This window comes from Cokeromyces recurvatus, assembly GCF_025118155.1.
Source record: "Cokeromyces recurvatus strain NRRL 2243 chromosome Unknown BX663scaffold_10, whole genome shotgun sequence".
Classification (NCBI taxonomy): Eukaryota; Fungi; Mucoromycota; class Mucoromycetes; order Mucorales; family Mucoraceae; genus Cokeromyces; species Cokeromyces recurvatus.
In genome coordinates, this window is record NW_026251396.1 from 538,493 (window position 1) to 557,159 (window position 18,667).

At 31.1% G+C, this 18,667-nt stretch overlaps 8 protein-coding genes across 8 annotated transcripts; 5 read left to right on the top strand and 3 right to left on the bottom strand.

The window, feature by feature from the left end:
- Positions 1-676: 676 nt before the first annotated feature.
- BX663DRAFT_507125 (uncharacterized protein) lies at positions 677-1,348 on the top strand. Its single transcript, XM_051527286.1, has one exon. The coding sequence runs from the start codon at positions 702-704 to the stop codon at positions 1,227-1,229; it is 528 nt and encodes a 175-aa protein (XP_051383610.1). The 5' UTR covers positions 677-701; the 3' UTR covers positions 1,230-1,348.
- Positions 1,349-2,212: 864 nt separating this feature from the next.
- BX663DRAFT_567825 (methionine synthase) lies at positions 2,213-6,712 on the top strand (the record flags this gene model as incomplete). Its single annotated transcript, XM_051532101.1, has 12 exons — positions 2,213-2,239; positions 2,268-2,388; positions 2,487-2,722; positions 2,803-3,059; positions 3,123-3,339; positions 3,399-3,530; positions 3,624-4,017; positions 4,051-4,121; positions 4,202-4,287; positions 4,361-4,419; positions 4,503-5,073; positions 5,149-6,712. The coding sequence occupies 12 exons, from the start codon at positions 2,213-2,215 to the stop codon at positions 6,710-6,712; spliced, it is 3,735 nt and encodes a 1,244-aa protein (XP_051383611.1).
- Positions 6,713-6,984: 272 nt separating this feature from the next.
- BX663DRAFT_507133 (uncharacterized protein) lies at positions 6,985-7,553 on the bottom strand. Its single transcript, XM_051527287.1, has 3 exons — positions 7,427-7,553; positions 7,202-7,317; positions 6,985-7,131 (listed from the first exon to the last, which is right to left on the bottom strand). The coding sequence occupies exons 1-3, from the start codon at positions 7,495-7,497 to the stop codon at positions 7,016-7,018; spliced, it is 303 nt and encodes a 100-aa protein (XP_051383612.1). The 5' UTR covers positions 7,498-7,553; the 3' UTR covers positions 6,985-7,015.
- A 5-nt stretch (positions 7,554-7,558) lies between these two features.
- On the bottom strand, positions 7,559-9,368 carry BX663DRAFT_507134 (kinase-like domain-containing protein). Its single transcript, XM_051527288.1, has 7 exons — positions 9,107-9,368; positions 8,808-9,042; positions 8,607-8,726; positions 8,247-8,556; positions 8,081-8,186; positions 7,892-8,023; positions 7,559-7,833 (listed from the first exon to the last, which is right to left on the bottom strand). Exons 1-7 carry the CDS (start codon positions 9,320-9,322, stop codon positions 7,708-7,710), a joined length of 1,245 nt encoding a protein of 414 aa, XP_051383613.1. The 5' UTR covers positions 9,323-9,368; the 3' UTR covers positions 7,559-7,707.
- Positions 9,369-9,873: 505 nt separating this feature from the next.
- On the top strand, positions 9,874-11,778 carry BX663DRAFT_560572 (uncharacterized protein). Its single transcript, XM_051531897.1, has 6 exons — positions 9,874-10,081; positions 10,152-10,266; positions 10,336-10,585; positions 10,652-10,792; positions 10,856-11,194; positions 11,269-11,778. The coding sequence occupies exons 1-6, from the start codon at positions 9,888-9,890 to the stop codon at positions 11,697-11,699; spliced, it is 1,470 nt and encodes a 489-aa protein (XP_051383614.1). The 5' UTR covers positions 9,874-9,887; the 3' UTR covers positions 11,700-11,778.
- On the bottom strand, positions 11,754-14,166 carry BX663DRAFT_560573 (P-loop containing nucleoside triphosphate hydrolase protein). Its single transcript, XM_051531898.1, has 3 exons — positions 13,980-14,166; positions 12,435-13,898; positions 11,754-12,360 (listed from the first exon to the last, which is right to left on the bottom strand). The coding sequence occupies exons 1-3, from the start codon at positions 14,062-14,064 to the stop codon at positions 11,852-11,854; spliced, it is 2,058 nt and encodes a 685-aa protein (XP_051383615.1). The 5' UTR covers positions 14,065-14,166; the 3' UTR covers positions 11,754-11,851.
- Positions 14,167-14,958: 792 nt separating this feature from the next.
- BX663DRAFT_507144 (uncharacterized protein) lies at positions 14,959-17,098 on the top strand. The gene is made up of 5 exons (XM_051527289.1): positions 14,959-15,319; positions 15,382-15,466; positions 15,533-16,586; positions 16,647-16,878; positions 16,938-17,098. Exons 1-5 carry the CDS (start codon positions 14,991-14,993, stop codon positions 17,065-17,067), a joined length of 1,830 nt encoding a protein of 609 aa, XP_051383616.1. The 5' UTR covers positions 14,959-14,990; the 3' UTR covers positions 17,068-17,098.
- Positions 17,099-17,177: 79 nt separating this feature from the next.
- On the top strand, positions 17,178-18,279 carry BX663DRAFT_507147 (Fructosamine/Ketosamine-3-kinase). Its single transcript, XM_051527290.1, has 2 exons — positions 17,178-17,344; positions 17,438-18,279. The coding sequence occupies exons 1-2, from the start codon at positions 17,204-17,206 to the stop codon at positions 18,221-18,223; spliced, it is 927 nt and encodes a 308-aa protein (XP_051383617.1). The 5' UTR covers positions 17,178-17,203; the 3' UTR covers positions 18,224-18,279.
- The last annotated feature ends 388 nt before the right edge of the window (positions 18,280-18,667 follow it).

Here is an 18,667-nt window from a genome sequence, read left to right on the forward strand (position 1 = left end):
CATTGCTTTATTGTAAACAGCTTATATCCATTTTGTTCAATTTTGATTCGTCCCGAAGAAGAGGGGGTTTTTTTTTTATTGATCCGAACCGGACAATTTTAATATATGAAATAATAATATTTTGTGATTTTGGGTCTTACAACACTTCTTTATTTACTAAAAGTTGATAATAATATCCTCCATTCAATCATTTATATTAAGGGAAATTATAAATACTGTTACTCGATTAATTTCAAAATTATATGTAAAAATGTAATGCAAACCAACAATTAAAATGCTAGTTTCTTCAATAAAATCTATTGATTTATCTCTATTCAAAAATGAAGTACACAAAATTAATAGTGTAAATTATAGAGTTTTTATTTAAAAATAAAATAAATAAAATAATAATACTCAAATAAGTCTTGTATACAAAGTTAAAGTAGTATTATTTAGGTAATATACAAGTCTATACTGTCCTCTTTTATCTTATACATATTTAGATAAAATACTGTGTCATTTTATCGTATTAAAGTTCTCATTCCCGCTACAACAACAAACTATCAAACCTAGTCACTACAAATCATGTTATTTATGCAACATTTAAATCATAGTCCAAAGAATATTTTTTATTCTTTTTTTTTTTTTTTTTTTTTTTTTTTTTTTTGTATTTTTTATTTTATTTTATTTTATTTTATTTTTTTTTTTTGAAAAGTTAAACTATGTCAGGTCCATTACCTTCAGGAAAAACAAGTGGAGAATACAATATGAACCTACAATCATCAGATACACTAGATTTAAGTAATCCATATATTTACCCCGCAAATCCAGTCAGCACAGCAAATAATGACGAGAATGATAATTCATTACAAAATAATGCAAATCAACATTCATCATATACAAGCTTCAATAATACTAATAAAATAGATCCAGAGCTATCTAAATTAAAAAGCTTATTTTGGAAAGGAGCAGGACAATTACAATCTACTATAGGATCCTTAACAGGTTTAGATTCATGGCAAAGATCTGGTCAAAAAACAGAAGAAGAGGCTAGTAGAGAATATGAAGAAGCAGAGGATAGGTTAAAACGGGGTGAACCAAGTAGAATACATGGTGAGTATGATAGACTTATGGGTTATGTAAACTATGCTGTTGGTCATATTGCAGGTGATCATGAAATGCAAGTTAAAGCAGCTGAAAGAAGAGAACAAGGTTCAAGTGAAATCAATAAAAGTATAAATGACATATAACAATCCTATCTCTCTCTATACGTTATCACGTGAATAATAATAAAATAAATCAAAAACCTCCATAGCCTAAACTAAAGGAATATCTTGGTCAATTAATACTCTACTTGCACATTCTAGACAAATAAATAAATAAATAAATAAATAGAATGAAAAAAAAAAAGCAATTCCATAATTATGAATACAGACTTTATAAGAATCAACTAACTGGTATTCTCTAATATATATTACAAGTGCGAAATAAAAGTCTACAAGTGTAAACAAGCAAATTTTAAATACTATTACTACTAATGTATAATAATAAGCGCATATGAAATTAATCGAAGCTCTCTATAATGTGTAGGCACATTGAAACAAAAATTTATTAAATGTAACTAAGGCTATTTTTCTCATAAATATTAACGGTTAACTTATACAAATTGATCTAGATGTGGCTCGAACCTAAAAATATCAAAATAAAATTGTATTTAAACGAGTCGATAATAATAGCTTAAATCAGTTCTTGACAAATATCTAATCAATGAAAACTGTTTAAAAGCAAGCGTCGCAACTATTCTAGTTTTATATTCAAAAAAAAAAAAAAAAACAACACTATTTTTCTTATGCAAAATTTAGTTGGTAAATAGGATAGATGCCTTTACAAAGAACTTATTCTGTCAAGTAAATATAATATAGTTTATTTAAGCTTTAAAAGAAAGGTAATTTACCTCAAGTATTTTTTTTTGTAATTCCTGTCTATTGGTTACTTAAAAGACCGGCTATTTAGAGTTGCTAATAAACATTCTCGTCTAAAATGCACATGTGTATAAATATTATATGACACTTGCATTGTACAGCATGTAACATAACACAATTTAGGACAATTTTGATTGAACTACATATTCTGATGAAATCTCTTTCCTTTTTATTTTTTAGTCTCAGCATCTATTAATTTCATCTTACCACACTTATTTACCTTTCTCTTTCATATTTTGTTTGTCATTAGAATGGGTAATCTCCAAATTACTATAATGGTATACTTATATCAATATTAACAGTTAGACAATCAATATAGACGTTTTTGAATATCTCGAAGATACTTTTAAGGAAAGGATTATGTTCCTTGATGGTGCTATGGGTACTATGGTTCAAAGGTTGAAACTCGAAGAATCCGACTTTAGAGGTTTTTTTTTTTCTTTCTTTTTTTTTTTCTTTTTCTTTTCTTACCTGGAAATAAATAGAATTTTTATGTGCCTTAAATAACATTTTAATATATTACAGGCAAAGAGTTTGTAAATTGGCCAAAGGATTTGAAAGGGAACAATGATTTATTAACTTTAACTAAGCCTGACGCTATTTATAATATTCACCGACAATACCTTGAAGCTGGTGCTGATATGGTTGAAACGAACACGTTTAGTTCTACTTCAATTGCTCAATTAGACTATGGGTTTCAAGATTATGCTTACCGTCTTAATAAAGAAGGTGCCCAGTTGGCAAAAAAAGCATGTCTTGATGTATGTATCTCAATGATTGAAAACTTATTTATTTTTCTTTTTTTTTTTTAATTGACAAATCATAATAACACCAAGTATAGGTTACGAAAGAAACAGGTATTCGTCGACTCGTTTGTGGTGCCATCGGTCCTACCAATAGAACTTGTTCTATTTCTCCCTCCGTTGAAAATCCTGCGTACAGAAATGTTACCTTTGATGAACTTGTTACAGCTTATGTTGAACAAGTACGTGGCCTTCTAGATGGTGGAGCTGATATTCTATTAGTGGAAACTATTTTCGATACATTAAATGCTAAGGCTGCTATTTTCGCCATTGACATGGTTTTTGAGAATGATAAGTAAGTTGCAAAAAAAAAAAAAAAAAAAAGTTGAATTTAAAAATTTGACTGTGTTTTGAATAGCCGACCCAAGGTGCCAATATTTATCTCAGGTACAATTGTTGATCAAAGTGGTCGTACTCTTTCTGGACAAACAGGTGAAGCGTTCATCACGTCACTTTTCCATTGTAAACCAGTTGCTTTCGGTTTAAATTGTGCTTTAGGAGCTGCACAAATGAAACCTTTTATTCAAAACATTGGTAGATTTACGGATGCACATATTATTTGCTATCCTAATGCTGTAAGCAATTTATGTATGACGCATTTATGAATTTTAACTTACTTGATAATTCATGATAGGGTTTACCAAATGCAATGGGAGAATATGATGAAAGCCCACAAACAATGGCAAAAAATGTTGAGCCTTTTGCAAAAGAAGGCCTTGTAACTATCGTCGGTGGTTGTTGTGGAACTACTCCAGATCATATTAAGGTAATTATTATTATTATCACGTATAGCTCTATAATTTATATGTATATATATATATATATATATATATATATATATATATCTTTTGATCGTTAGGCTATAGCAGATGCTTGTAAAAAATATAAACCACGTCCAAAACCAGAAAGTAAATCAGACATCATGTTATTGTCAGGTCTTGAAGTGCTTCGTGTTGATAAAACAACTGGATTTGTTAATATTGGTGAACGTTGTAATGTAGCAGGTTCTAAAAAATTTTGTCGTCATATTTTAAAAGGAGAATTTGAAGAAGCACTTATTATTGCTCGTGCTCAGGTTGAAAATGGCGCTCAAGTAGTTGATGTTAATTTTGATGAAGGTTTATTAGATGGTAAATCAACCATGATCAAATTTTTAAATTTGTTAGCATCTGATCCTGACTGTGCTCGTGTTCCTTTGATGATTGACTCATCCAATTTTGCCGTTATTGAGGGTGGTCTTCGTTGCGCTCAAGGTAAATGTATTGTTAACTCAATTTCTTTAAAAGAAGGAGAAGAAGAGTTTATAAAAAAGGCAAAGATTGTCAAACGCTTTGGTGCTGCTGTTATTGTCATGGCTGTAAATAGAATAGAAACGATTGCTAATAGTATATAATTACATTCATTCATTCATTCATTCTTTCTTTCTTTTAATCCTAGTTTGATGAAACTGGTCAAGCAGCGGAAGCTAACCGTAAAATTGAAATATGTACTCGTTCCTATAAAATTTTAGTAGAAAAAGTTGGGTAAAGTCTTCATTATAGACATATATATATGTATATGTATATAAAGCAATCTTTAAATAATTTATAACATTAGATTTAACCCCTATGATATTATTTTTGATCCAAATATTCTCACTATCGCTACTGGCATGGGTAAGTTCTAGTCCTTTTTTTTTTTAAGAACAAATATAACATAATTAGTACTTTTTTTTTCGCTTATCATGATTATAACATAGAGGAACATAATAATTATGCTGTCGAATTCATTGAGGCATGTAAAGCAATCAAGTCAACTCTTCCTGGTGCTAAAGTAAGTGGTGGTGTATCCAATCTATCATTTGCCTTCCGTGGTATGAACAAAGTGCGTGAAGCTATGCATTCTGTTTTCCTTTATCATGCTATTAAGGCTGGAATGGATATGGGTATTGTCAATGCTGGATTTTTGACTGTATATGATGATATTCCTAAAGATCTTCTTCAATTATGTGAAGATGCCATTTGGAATCGTGATCCAGAAGTGACAGAAAAATTATTAGATTATGCAAAGACTCATTCTAAAGACATTAAAAAGGATGAAGATTTAGAGGAATGGAGATCATGGCCCGTTACAGAACGTATTACGCATGCATTGGTTAAGGGTGATATGAAATACATCGTTGAAGACACGGAGGAAGCACGTCTGAATAAAGACAAATATCCTCGAGCAATTAATGTTATTGAAGGCCCTTTAATGGCTGGTATGAATGTTGTAGGCGATTTGTTTGGTAAAGGCAAGATGTTTTTACCCCAAGTCATTCGCTCTGCTCGGTAATGTCAGCTTGAATATACATATACATATATGTGTATAGATTTCATAATGCTTATTTTTTTTTTTTTTTTCAGTGTCATGAAAAAAGCGGTCGCTCACTTAGTTGAACATATCAAAATTGAGAAAGAAGCTGAAATGGTTTTAACTGGAGAAACTGAGGTAAAAGGGAATGGAACAATCATCATGGCAACTGTTAAGGGTGATGTTCATGATATCGGAAAAAATATATGTGGTGTTGTTCTTGGTTGTAATAATTATAAAGTCATTGATTTGGGAGTTATGGTCCCTTGTGAGAAAATTATCAAAACTGCTATTGAGGAAAAGGTAGATGTCATTGGACTTTCAGGTCTTATTACACCTTCTTTAGAAGAAATGGTGATTGTTGCTAAAGAATGTGAAAAAGTAGGACTAAAAATTCCTATCCTTATTGGCGGTGCTACTACAAGCAAAATGCATACAGCAGTTAAAATTGCACCTCAATATTCGTCCCCTGTTATTCATGTCTTAGATGCCTCACGTAATGTTCCTGTTGTTGCTAGTTTATTGGATAAAAACACAAGAGAAGAGTTTGCTGAAGATATTCGCAATGAATACGATGAATTGCGAGAAGAATATTACGAAAGTTTAGGAGAACGTCGTCTTTTATCAATCCAAGCCGCTCGAGAAAAGAAGATGGTTATTGATTGGATCAAAAACCCACCTCCAACTAAGCCTACCTTTTTGGGTACAAAAGTCTATAATGATTATTCCCTTGAAAAATTAGCCAGTCTTATAGACTGGAACCCTTTCTTTCAAGTTTTCCAACTTCGTGGTCGATATCCTAATAGAGGATTTCCCAAGATTTTTGATGATGAACACGTTGGTTCAGAAGCTAAACGACTCTATGAGGATGCCCAAGAGATGCTTAAGAAAATCATGACTGAAAAACTCTTTAAGGCTAATGGAATCGTTGGCTTCTACCCTGCTCACTCTGTAGGGGATGATATTGAAATCTATACTGATGACTCTCGCGAAGAAGTAGCAGCAGTATTTTATGGTCTCCGTCAACAAGTAGAGAAGGAGACTGAGGAGCCTTATTACTGCTTGTCAGATTTTATAACACCCAAGGGTTCTAATATAAATGATTATATTGGTATGTTTGCCGTCAGTGCAGGCTTTGGCTGTGATGAACTTGTCAAGAAGTTTGAAGCGGATCAAGATGATTATAACAGTATTATGGTTAAAGCACTTGCTGATCGTTTCGCAGAGGCCTTTGCAGAGGCTCTTCATGAAGAAGTACGTCGTAAAGACTGGGGCTACTCCTCTGACGAATACTTGTCGAATAAAGATAAATTTGCCGTACGTTACCAAGGTATTCGTCCTGCTCCTGGTTATCCTTCTCAGCCTGATCACACAGAAAAGCAAACTATGTGGAATTTAGGACAGATAGGAGAGAAGACGGGTATTACATTAACAGAATCACTTGCTATGGATCCACCTGCCAGTGTGAGTGGTCTTATATTTGCTCATGAGCAAAGTAAATATTTTGCAGTTGGTAAAATTGATAAAGATCAAATCGAGGATTATGCTGCTCGTAAGAATATGGATGTTGAAACAGTTGAAAAATGGTTAGGAACAATTCTTGCCTATGATCATTAATTAGAATAATTGCCCTTATTTCTTGTTCTAAAGTGTATGCGCATAGATAGTCAAACTCTGTATAACAAGTTAACTTTATTCCATCATTTTCCTATTCTAACTAAATGTTATTTGGTATTTATTTATTGAAGTAAATCGTCATACAAAAAAAAATATCAATTATAAAGTCCTTAAAGTCAATAATGTCAATTTAGATAAAATTTACGTATTTATAGTTATTTACACTTTTATTATTTCTTTTATTACATCCAATAAGAAATATCTTTCTGTTCTCTCTCTCTCTCTTTTTTTTTTTTTTCCTTGTTACCAAGAATTGGCTTGTTCAATCTCTTCTAATTTCTTTGCATGCTTATTCACAGCTTGCAGAATGTTATCAATCTTCATTTTATCTGAATCTAAAGTAATTTTCTGACCATCACCTTATTAATTAAACATTTAATTAGTAAGTCGTTGTATTTCATCTTTCCTTTTTTTTTTTTTTCCTCTTACGATAAGTAACTTCAATTTTTGATGAAGCATTAGAATTAGGCAATACTGTAGTATTAATTTTAATTGTTGGATTAAGTTTACGTGCACTATTTGTGTTGATCTGATTTAAGAATAATCTTTTTTTTTTTTTTTTTTTTTTTTTTTTTTTTTTCCAAGAGATGTGTCAATAACAAACCGGGGTAGTAAAGATGAATCTTATTCTCCAATTTGGAAATATGTATTTACCTTGAAGATTTCGAAGCAGCATTAAAAGGTGCTAAAATTACTTTGATTTCATTTATTTGTTTCATAAACATGATGCAATCTACTCTTTTGTTTATTCAATTGATATTAAAAATCAACAAGAAAAGCCCTAATCGTTAGTTGTTTTTTTTTGTATGGAAGTATGGCCCTGGATGGTGGTTATTTAAAGCTCAACTTAAATTTCATTAAATGCAGGTCTTTTGGGTAAGAAAATAAATATATGTGTATTTATTAAGTTCTAATAATGATGATCATTGGGTAAATCAAATATGCATCTCTTGCGTTGCTTTAGCAAGACTATCCTCTTTTTGCACTTCTTCTATCATTTTGTTTAATGATTTTTGAGACAAAGAACGAGAATGACGTTTAAATTTAGTCACAGCTTTCATCTTAAAATGAGTCAGTAAAGATAACAAAAAAACTACAAGAAATAATATAAATATTTACCACTGCAAAAATACTTGCAATGCTTTTAATAGCATTGTTAACTTCTTCTTCAGTAACATCAGATACAATATCACAGTTATCTTCTTCAGATATCAGGGTTTCTGTACCATTATTTGTAATCCAAGGATGTTCCTATATCGAATAAGTTAATATCTCATGTTTGAATCTAGTTGTATTCATCATATATACACGAAGCTCCTTCATTGTAATACGGGTATCTGGATTTCTATCTAGTATTCTATGAAATAAATCCATCAAGTTTTCATCTATTATTTTATGACAGTCATACTTTATGCTAATTTCATAGTACAGTGAGTAAATCAGAATATAGTCATGTATATAACATATACTTTACGGAGCTTCTTTAATCATTTCATATAATTCTAAAAAATTTTCGCTTACAAAGGGTGTTTTACCAAAGATCATGCAATATAATGTAACTCCCATAGACCATATATCAGTCGCTTTACCTGACACTTCACCATGTCTTGCAATACATAATTCAGGTGCCATAAAAGCAGGGCTTCCAGCTGATTTCTTTAACTTGTCATTTCCTTTAACAAACATTTCAGAGACACCAAAATCAACAATCTTTAACACATCATCCTTTGACAATAACAAATTGTCTGGTTTAATATCTCTGTGCACAATATCATTAGCATGTACTAAAAATAAATCAGAAATGATATCATCCTAGACTTCAATTAAAACTTACAGTATTCAATACCCAGCATTATTTCTTTAAAATATCTTCTTGCTTCTTCATTTGAATATGGCTTAGCTACTTTACCCATTTCAATGTTCATCAATGTTCCTTTATGCATCATTTCAAATACTATTTTTTTTTTTTTTTGAATAATAATAATAATAATAAGCATATATCATCATCATTGAATATTCAATATACAACTATTACCCATATAAAGCGAATCACTTGATGGATCATCTAATACTTCATATAAACGAACAATATTTGGATGGTTTAATTTTTTTAAAACTGCCACTTCACCACGTACCAAATCTAATGGATTATCAGATACCTTTGGACGTCTATTAACACCCATCATCATTCGTCCACGACCTCTTCCATTACGAAATAAATCCATTTGCTCTTTTTTTCTTAATCTTGATTTACTAAATTCTTTAATAGCCTAATGATGTATTAGAAAAACGAAAAAAAAAACTGATCTTTATTTTTTTTAGTTGCAATCTTACATATTCTGTATTTGTATTTTCATCTATACCAAGATGAACTGTACCAAAAGCACCTCGACCAATTTCTTTTTTTAGTAAGTAATTATTAATTTTACGTAGGCCTTCTTTTGTCTCTGAAGTAGTTGCACCTAAAGTTTCAACGACAACAGATGGTGGACGGAGATGCTTCCTTTTTTGGGTTGGATGAGGTGAGTCTGGTGGTGAAGAATTTGACATGATTATTTATATAAAAGTCTGAACAATATTTGTATATATAAAAAAAAAAAAAAAAAAAAAGGGAAGTTTGTTGAATCTTAAAATAAACTTATGCTTAGTTTAAAATATAGCACGAACTTCAAATTCAGATATATAAAAATAAACATACATTTTTCAATTTAGGAAAAAATAGACATAAATTTTAGGGCCATTGTAAAGGACTAATTAGATATAATGATTTACAGTCAGTAGAAAGTTGATATATTGACAATCTAAAAGCACTTTACAGCTAAGAAAAACTGCCGTGACTAAAGATTAGTAGGATTATTACTAAGGATATTAAATAACTATTATGTTCTTTCCTACAATTATTAATGTGTCGCATCCACTGTCTCTTGTCTTTTTTTTTTCTTTGTTTCTCTCTAAGACTATGCTGATTTCTGATACTTGACTCTAATTGTCATTTCTAAATTGACCTGGGCAGTTCAACAATAAATATTTAAACTCAGACATGGTGTAGTTAGATTCACAGTATACAGGAAAAAAAAAAAAAGTCCTTCTTTCATAACATTCTTTAATATTAAATATGCCTATAACAACAAGATTTGCATCTACTATTTCCAAAGATGCATCTTCTATTGATAAACCTAATTCAGTAAATATTGAGTCAGCTCAACAATTTCGTGAAAAAGCCTTTAATTTACGAAAGAAGCGTGAAAGCCCAAAAGAATGCTCTTCCTTACAGAATGTCATGATACAATTAATCAATCAACTTTTAGAGTATGTTTAAATATTACTTTTCTTTATTTCCAAAAAAAAAAGTATATGCATATATTAATTAGACCTATAGTATTGATAAAAGTAAATTATTATGGAGTAAGCTGCCAGAGAATACGACATGTACTTTTGATTTTATTATTGATCGAGTTTATAAGCTGAAATACAAGGATTTGGCTTCATTAAAGGTAATAGTTTTTTTTTATTTATTTATCTATATTTTATAAGTGATGGTATATTAATAATTGTCTATTTAGTCTGATATTGATTCTCTATTTTCATCTATTGTATTATCAATTGATCAAACCAAAGAGCTAACTTTAATTAAAAACTTGTATTCATTTGTTAATGACTCCTTGAAATTAGAAGCATCTAGATTAAAAGAAACATTACCAAATTCAGATTATATTTTTGATCGTATCTCTTTATTTAGACCTACAACTGACGGATATGCTTTTACCGACATGATTGTAAAAGATCCTAATGAAGGACCCAAATTAGACTATCGTAAGTATATATATATATGTATTTAAAGCATGTAATTATCATAATTTATATTCATTTCTCTGTTAGCATCCCAAATACAGGAAATGATTGTTCATCCAGCACAACCAGCAGAAAAAGAGGAAGTTTTAACCTTAAAGGATGTTGTTGCTCCTGCACCCAAATTTATTTCAAAGGTCGTTAAACATGAAAATAAACCCATCATTCCAGGTAAGGAATATGTAATGACAAGTTCAGCAACATGGCAATCATTTAATGCTTTTGTATATATAGTTCAATGGCTTAATTTTGGCGCCTTTTCAAGTTTTGCTCCAGCTTCAGATTCAAATAATGCAAACATAACATATGAAAGCACATACATGGGAAGGGCAACAAAACGATTAAAGACGAATCGATTGGGAGATGAGGAAGCATTAAATGCCGATTGGCTTGCAAAAGAAGGTTTAGATATCAAAATCATTGAAGCAGCTTTAGATAAAGAATCCGAAACAGTTGATGAAAAATTAGAACAAAATAGTCATTTATTAGAGAAACTTGTTAATTATCAATCAGCAAGATTTAATTCTGATGTATCCAAATGGAACGACGTACATGAAAAGGAAATGAAAACTGGTACAATAGAGACATCATATACATATACATATTTTATATATATACTAATCATATCAATCCTACTTTTTTTTTAGCTAAACTGCTTGAAAAGAACATTACAAAAATGCTATCTAATCTACCACCTAATGCTACTACAAATACAGAAGTGATTGAATCCTCTATAGAACGTTTGCCATTATTTGAAGCCGCTTATAGAGGAACGTTACCACCTCATAAAATATTTTCATTCCCTACAACTGAAAAGGCTGAAGTTTTACCTCCTTACGCTAATATAACACCTACTTATGCAAAAGAAAACTGGCGTCTAGTCAGAGTCACTCCTTTTCCTCCTAAAGATTTACCAGAAAAATCGTTACCGACTTATCGTATGTTGAGTATGTTGGAACAACAACAGATGAGTTTCTACCAAAAACCTGTCTTTTCTGTTCAACAAGCAGCAGTGCCATTCGTTTCAACTAATATGGTCCCCTTATATCATCAGCAACAGTCACAACAAAGAAAATAAAAATATAATGTAATAAAAGACCTTTTATAAATGTATTCAAATGCAAACAATAATAAAAAAAAAAAAAAAAATAATAAAATGCTAAATTATAAATAAAACACAATTGAGTATATATAATAGATAAATCTTGTTTTCAATAATAAATTGCTTGCTTATTCATTTCTTTTAAAGAATGGATTTCTAGAGCTAATTTTATCCCGTCGATCATATGTGCGCTTTCTTGGGAAACTATCTTTATCATCGCGATATGATCTCCTTCTGTCATTGTCACCGCGTTCGAAAGATTTTGCTCTTCGATCATTACTGAATTGGTATTTATTTTGGAAGCCATCAGAACGGTCTCTATCACCACGGCTTTTGTCAAAGCTATCCTTGTCAAAGCGATTATTTCTTTCAAAACGATCGTTTCTATCAAAACGATCATTTCTATTAAAACGATCATTTCTATCAAAGCGATTATTTCTGTCATAACGATTTCTATCAAAGCGGTTTCTATCATACGATCTTTCGTTACTTTTACCATTATCAAGCAAGCCGAGTTGAGCAAGGAACTTATTACTCAAATGAGGAGTCTCTTGAATACCAAGAGAAGTAAAGAGATTATTAGCCTCTGGCACAACCTTAGAACGACGTAAACCTAATGTGCCTATCCTTCCACTATCTATAGATGTAAAGAAATTAATATTAGCATATATAATTGTATCAATGAAAAAAAATAAAAAATAAAAAACTTACAATAGCCTAAATAAGCTGTGTATAGTTCCCGAACTAAATCTTCATCCAATGAGCGGATAGCTCGTGAAACTGATTGATTAGTGTCTTCTATTTTTTCTTCGGTAAGGGAATCAGAGACGTCCAGCCTTTGGATAGGGAAATCAGAAATTTCATTCTTTAAAAACACTTCTTCGAAGGGAGCCAACATAATAATACCTTCACCTTCACGGCCAGCACGACCTGTACGTCCAAGACGATGGATATATTGTTCACGACTAGAGGGTACACCTATCTGGACTACAAGGGAGACACCAGGGTAATCGACACCACGAGCAGAGATATCTGATGTAAACAAAATACTACTATCATGAGATCTTCTAAAACGTTCAGCGATACGAGAACGTTGATTTTGATCCTTCTTTGAATGTATTTCATAGATCATACGATTAGGTAATAATTGTTTAAAGATACTACTGTAGACTATGGTTGATTTGGTCGTAGGTAAGAAGACAATGACCTTACCCTTCTTTGCAGCTTCATAATTTTCGAGATAGTCACGGATAAGAGCAAATTGTTGTTGATAAGGAGCCACAATTGCTGACTGTTTGACATGTTCATGTGTGTTAACGTCATCTTTACCTACGGTATCAATCAAATCGTAGTTGGGCGAAAGAGCAAATTTACCCAAATTATCACGAATTTCCCGAGATATAGTAGCTGAAAAGAGCATTGTTTGACGTTCTGAAGGGATTTGATTTAGAATACGTTGCAATTCAGCTTTAAAACCCATATCTAATAACTGGTCTGCTTCATCCAAAATAAGCACTTTAAGGTTTTCACACATTTTATTGAATGAGGGTACAGAAGAAAGCATATCTTGAAGACGACCTGGTGTTGCGACTACGACATCGCAACGTTCACGTTCAAGTTTCATCATTTGTCTTCTTTTAGAATCACCTCCTACAAGACAATGAACTCTAAAGGGATAGAATCTTAACAACTTTTCAGCTTCTTCTGTAATTTGATTTGCAAGTTCACGAGTAGGTGAAATAATCATAATAGAGGTTCCATTAAAGAATCTAAGATCCTTTGGTGTTTGGCCTGCAACGGCTGTTTCAATTGCAGCTATCAAAAAAGCCAATGTTTTACCTGTACCCGTTTTTGCTTTAACAAACATATCATTCTTATTAGGTAATTTGGAAAGAACAGCTTCTTGTACAACTGACATTTCTTCATATTTAAAGATCCTTTTAATTGCATTTCGGGTATTTTGTTGAATAAATTCAATATCACTGAATTTTTTCTTTTGTTCAGAAACAGGTTCAATTTTAGTTATACTGTCATCATAAACTGTTTCCTCCACAAGTTCAGCAACAGAAGCACCAAGTGCGGGTGACTTAGTATGAAGAAAAGCATAAGGAGAGATCTTTAGATCATTGACAATTCGAGGGCGAATGACTTGTTTACAAGTTAGAGGCAAACGAACTATTAAAACAATGATAATAATAATAAAAAAAAGAGATTAAAATAGAACTTCCTTTTTTAAAAACAAAGTTTAAGTCTTACCTGAGCTTGTTCTTGTTACACTTCTAGTTAAAGTGTGAAAGCTTCTTATCTTTAAGGTAGAAGGTGCTAAAATGTTGCGAAGCATTATTCGTGAATAATAATAAAAAAAAGGAAAAAGGAAAAGGAAAAGCAAAAGCAAGGGTAAAAAGCTGAAATATATGTCCTTTTTTTTTTTTTTTTTTTTTTTTTTTTTTTTTTTTTTTTTTTCTAAAAAATTTATGCTTGTCACAATTAAATAGGGGCCCCTCAAAAAGAAAAAATTCCTAATAAATCATTTGTCAAAATGAGAACAGTTTTTGTATGGATCTTTTTTTTTTTTTTTTTCACTATTATTTTTTAACCAATGTTAGCTTTTTGTTATTTACACTCAATTTTCGTTTATAAGCGGTAAAGTAAATACATTTTCTTCTATTGTGGAGGTCTATTTTGTACTTTCAAGAGGGTTTATAAGCTGTCATTTTAATTATATAGTCCTTTTTATTTTATTTTACTTCAGATAAGAGTATTTGTCTACCTTTGCTATGTTAGTTTCTTTTTTTTTCTTTTATAGTTACACTAACTTCGCCATTTTATTTGTTTACCTTCACTACACTATTTTTTTTTTAACTGCACTTGTTCTTTTCATTTGTCTAATTATTCCAACTCCATTTTTAAGTTTAATAAGTCTCATAATAAATAAATATGTATTGTTTATTTTTTTTAAAGAAAAAAAAAGAGCTATATATGAATCATGTAATTGCTTAGTTATCTAAACAAGAAAGTATTTCACAGAATAGTAAATAAACTGGCAGTCCTCAAATGTATCTTTAGCATACAGTCTACTATGATTAGAAGGATGAAAATGGATTTATTTTAAAAACTTTAAAAATTTTTGGACCTGACGTGTGACTTCTTTGTGACTATGTTTGTTATCAATTAAACTACTATCGAATAATAAAAAAAAAAAAAAAAGAGAGAGAGAGAGTGTTTGAGATTTTTTTCTAAACATCATTCAATCTAAAAGAAAAATAAATGAGTGAAAATAAAGGGTTATTTGCCTTGTTTGGTGCTGTAGCTGCACCGAAAACAACACCCATAAAAAAAGCCGAAGATATTAAAACTAAAGAAGAATTAGCAAGGGAAGCAGCTTTTGCGGCTAAGCAAAAAAAGAATGACAATGAAGCAACTGTTGGTGGAGGTGCATGGAAAGTTGCTCAACGAAAGACATCAAGAGGTTTAGCATTAAAGGCAAAAGCATTAGGAAAAAATGTTACTATTAGTGAAAATAAGCATATTATACCTGACTTTGATGATGGAGATGTCACTATGGGAGGCACTGGTGGAAAAAAGAAAAAGCGTTTGTAAGTCTATCTATTTGATAAAAAAAAAAAACTGGATATTTGACTCATATTTTGCATATTAGTTCACCTTATGGAAATAGAAATAGATCAAAGGCAGCAAGTAGTATAAAGTCTGCGAATGCAATTGATCAGAGAGTTGATGTTTTAGTAAGTATATAAATATAGGAGTAGCATTATGACATTTATAGTTAAATGTTATTATTTCTTTAAAAGATTACAGGATTTGAAGTGGGCACTGAAGCAGGTATTGTTCCATTTTTAGTTCACAAGTCAAAAAAGAAATGGGAGCCTATAGATGTTAAATTGAATCAAGGACAAATGTTAATTACCGTCAATGACCCAGTTATTGCTCGTATATTAGTTCGATTAGATGGTTATATTTATGGTACACAGCAACTTCGTATAAGTCTTTTCAACAATCCTACTTTACCAATGACTTCAGTTGTAGAAAACAACACAAAACAATCGACAATGGATATCCTTCGTAACTTTTTAAAAAGTCGATGGAATAGTGAATTGAAATTTTTAAATTTGGATGACATGGGCTCTGATCCAATTTTAAAAAAATCAGCAATCAAACCACCAGGTGCTCCTGGATCTAGCGCAATTGTGGGCCCTGCTATGATGAAATTAGCAGGGGAAATGTTTGCTAATGTAGTTACTGTTTCATTTGCTCGTAATCACCTCAAGAATGTTCAACCCATTTCAACTTTAGCACAATATTTACCTAATGTACAAAACTTATCGTTTCAAGATAATTTAATCAAAGAATACGATAGCCTTGAAGCCTTGAGTGGTACGGGTAAATTAAGACATTTAAGAGAATTATTATTAACAGGGAACCCACTTCGTGAATCTGAAATCAAGCAAAGAGGTAATGATCGAGCTTATATGCGCAATATAGTCAAGCGTTTCCCTTCACTTGTCATGTTGGATGGTGTTCCGGTTCAGTTATCCGAGTCAGAAATCGCCAATGTTCACAAAACGGGTCGTGTTTTACCCTTAGATAATAAGCCTAGTTTTTTTGATAATGAAATTAGCCAAACTACTGCTATCGATTTTATTACAAAATATCATCAATTATTCGATTCAGACAGATCAACATTAAGCCATATTTACGATCACGATGCAATCTTTTCAGTGACGTCTGATATCAAGTTACGTCCACAACAAAAATTAAAAAGAAAAGATAAAAAAAAGCTAATGGAAGATGAAGACAAGTTAACATGGACTACTTTAAGTCGAAATTTAATAGGCAAATCAAAAAGTAAATGACTTTATATATTATAAAATATACACATTTATTTATCTATTTGTATTAATTTAGGACAAGAAGGTAAAGGTCTTTTAATCGGTCCTGAAGCTATTGGAACTGCGCTTTGTAGATTACCTTCCACAATCCATGATTTAAGCAAAACAGAAGATTTTATTGTAGATGCACATCAAACACCAGTCGGTTTACTTGTATCATTACATGGTGAATTTAAAGAAGATGAGAATTCTTCTCCACTTTCATATAGTCGAACTTTTCTTCTTCGTCCTGCAACTACTGACTCACCGTAAGTATATGTTATTCAATTGTACAATAGTATTTAGGTTAACATTCACTTTTATATAGTGCTATGGCTGCTGGTTGGCCATATATTATAATGAGTGATATGTTATGCGTCCGTGACTATATTGGTAATCAAGGTTTTAAACCACAAGCAGTTATTACTAGTATATTTGCATCATACCCTGGTGTGTAGAGAAGTTGGATGCATATTTAAAGAATATTACATAATAATAATAATAATAATAATAATAAAGAAAACTCATATTTATGCATTTTATTATTATTTTTCTTTTTTTTTTTCTTTTTTTTTTAAAGATTTTCAAGTCAAAATGTCAAGAAGCGATTTTATTTCATTTGAACTTCAAAGGTTAAATCTTTGTAAGAAAGTAAATAAAGTAAAAACATTAAGTGGAGGTTGTATAAGCCAAGCCGCATGCTATTCAACAGATAAAGGAGATTATTTTATAAAGGTAATAGTAATCATTTTTTCTATTAATAAAAAACTTACATAATCATTTTTTTTTTTTTTTTTTTTTTTTTTTTTTTTTTTTTTAAAAAAAAAGTCTAATTCTAATCATAATGCAAGTGCTTGGTTTACAGCTGAATTTTTAGCCTTAAATCGCATTAATGAAGCAGTTCCAGGATTTGCTCCAAAGCCAATCCATCATTCAACTCAAGGACAAGAGATGTCTTATATTGTTACGGATTACATTCCGATGGGTAATAGTAGCAAATCAGATGCACAAAAGGAGCTTGGTCGGTTATTGTCTACTTTACATGCGTCTTCTATTATCGAGCAAAATCACTTTGGTTTTGACATACCTTCATGGTGTGGCACAACTGAACTGGATAACACTTGGTCTTCAAATTGGGCTCATTTTTGGAAATGTCAACGCCTTGAACCATTGTTAAAACAAGTAAAAGGACAAAACGAGGACGTAGATCGATTAGGTAACTTGCTTTGTTCACATATTGAACATTGGCTTGGCGAGGATGCGATTGGACATGTCAAGCCCAGTTTACTTCATGGTGATTTATGGTATAATAATTGGGCTGTATATGCTACAGGTAGCCACCAGCCTATTATTTTTGACCCAGCTTCTTATTACGGACATTATGAAGCGGAATTTGGCATTATGAATATGTTTGGTGGCTTTACGCAAGATTGTTTTGATAGTTATTATGAGACACTTTCAAACCAAGCAGCATCATCACTTGAAATTACTACGAGTGAATGCAAAGAGGACCGAATCATGATTTATGAATCCTATCATCATTTAAATCATTATGCCATGTTTGGTGGTGGATATGGCTCGAGTTTTGTTAATTTATTAGAAAATATTTTATAAATAATACTTTATACACATTCGATTCTTTCGCTTATATAAATAAAGAAAAAAAAAAGGGAGGAATCCTATTTTGACTAAAATTATATTATTTCAACAAATGCAAATATGCTTTATTCAGGAATTATTGGGAAATAAGACAAAGGTTGATATAAATTGCGAGCAGGCAAAGGAGGAGATGAATATTGGGTTCAACAGGGAAACAGCATGTACAAATAACTAATACTGAACGTGATTAGGGGATAATGTTAGTATCTGATTTAACGGTTTGTTCACTTTGAAATCAATAAGCTGCTTCAAAAGAACAATTCATCTAACTAGTAGCTCTCCGTTAACAGTCTATCTTTTCAAGGAAAAATGAGTGCAAATATTTATATATATATATGTGTATATATGAATATATATTTTTTTTGATATTTCGTAGCATTTGATTACAGACCCTTTATA

What these genes read in the sequence shown, in the direction of transcription:
- BX663DRAFT_507125 (XM_051527286.1), top strand. Translation starts at nt 702, where the DNA reads ATGTCAGGTCCATTACCTTCAGGAAAAACAAGTGGAGAATACAATATG.
- BX663DRAFT_507133 (XM_051527287.1), bottom strand. Translation starts at nt 7,497, where the DNA reads ATGTTTATGAAACAAATAAATGAAATCAAAGTAATTTTAGCACCTTTT. An exon ending in GCTGCTTCGAAATCTTCAAG is followed by an intron (nt 7,318 to 7,426) that starts GTAAATACATAT and finishes AAAAAAAAAAAG; the next exon opens with ATTATTCTTAAATCAGATCA. An exon ending in AAAAATTGAAGTTACTTATC is followed by an intron (nt 7,132 to 7,201) that starts GTAAGAGGAAAA and finishes TTAATTAATAAG; the next exon opens with GTGATGGTCAGAAAATTACT.
- BX663DRAFT_507134 (XM_051527288.1), bottom strand. Translation starts at nt 9,322, where the DNA reads ATGTCAAATTCTTCACCACCAGACTCACCTCATCCAACCCAAAAAAGG. An exon ending in TTACAATGAAGGAGCTTCGT is followed by an intron (nt 8,024 to 8,080) that starts GTATATATGATG and finishes TATTCGATATAG; the next exon opens with GAACATCCTTGGATTACAAA. An exon ending in TTGCAAGTATTTTTGCAGTG is followed by an intron (nt 7,834 to 7,891) that starts GTAAATATTTAT and finishes ACTCATTTTAAG; the next exon opens with ATGAAAGCTGTGACTAAATT.
- BX663DRAFT_560572 (XM_051531897.1), top strand. Translation starts at nt 9,888, where the DNA reads ATGCCTATAACAACAAGATTTGCATCTACTATTTCCAAAGATGCATCT. An exon ending in TTAATCAATCAACTTTTAGA is followed by an intron (nt 10,082 to 10,151) that starts GTATGTTTAAAT and finishes TTAGACCTATAG; the next exon opens with TATTGATAAAAGTAAATTAT. An exon ending in AGGATTTGGCTTCATTAAAG is followed by an intron (nt 10,267 to 10,335) that starts GTAATAGTTTTT and finishes TTGTCTATTTAG; the next exon opens with TCTGATATTGATTCTCTATT.
- BX663DRAFT_560573 (XM_051531898.1), bottom strand. Translation starts at nt 14,064, where the DNA reads ATGCTTCGCAACATTTTAGCACCTTCTACCTTAAAGATAAGAAGCTTT. An exon ending in TGTAACAAGAACAAGCTCAG is followed by an intron (nt 13,899 to 13,979) that starts GTAAGACTTAAA and finishes TTGTTTTAATAG; the next exon opens with TTCGTTTGCCTCTAACTTGT. An exon ending in CACAGCTTATTTAGGCTATT is followed by an intron (nt 12,361 to 12,434) that starts GTAAGTTTTTTA and finishes TTACATCTATAG; the next exon opens with ATAGTGGAAGGATAGGCACA.
- BX663DRAFT_507144 (XM_051527289.1), top strand. Translation starts at nt 14,991, where the DNA reads ATGAGTGAAAATAAAGGGTTATTTGCCTTGTTTGGTGCTGTAGCTGCA. An exon ending in GGAAAAAAGAAAAAGCGTTT is followed by an intron (nt 15,320 to 15,381) that starts GTAAGTCTATCT and finishes TTTGCATATTAG; the next exon opens with TTCACCTTATGGAAATAGAA. An exon ending in TTTAATAGGCAAATCAAAAA is followed by an intron (nt 16,587 to 16,646) that starts GTAAATGACTTT and finishes GTATTAATTTAG; the next exon opens with GACAAGAAGGTAAAGGTCTT.
- BX663DRAFT_507147 (XM_051527290.1), top strand. Translation starts at nt 17,204, where the DNA reads ATGTCAAGAAGCGATTTTATTTCATTTGAACTTCAAAGGTTAAATCTT. An exon ending in AAGGAGATTATTTTATAAAG is followed by an intron (nt 17,345 to 17,437) that starts GTAATAGTAATC and finishes TTAAAAAAAAAG; the next exon opens with TCTAATTCTAATCATAATGC.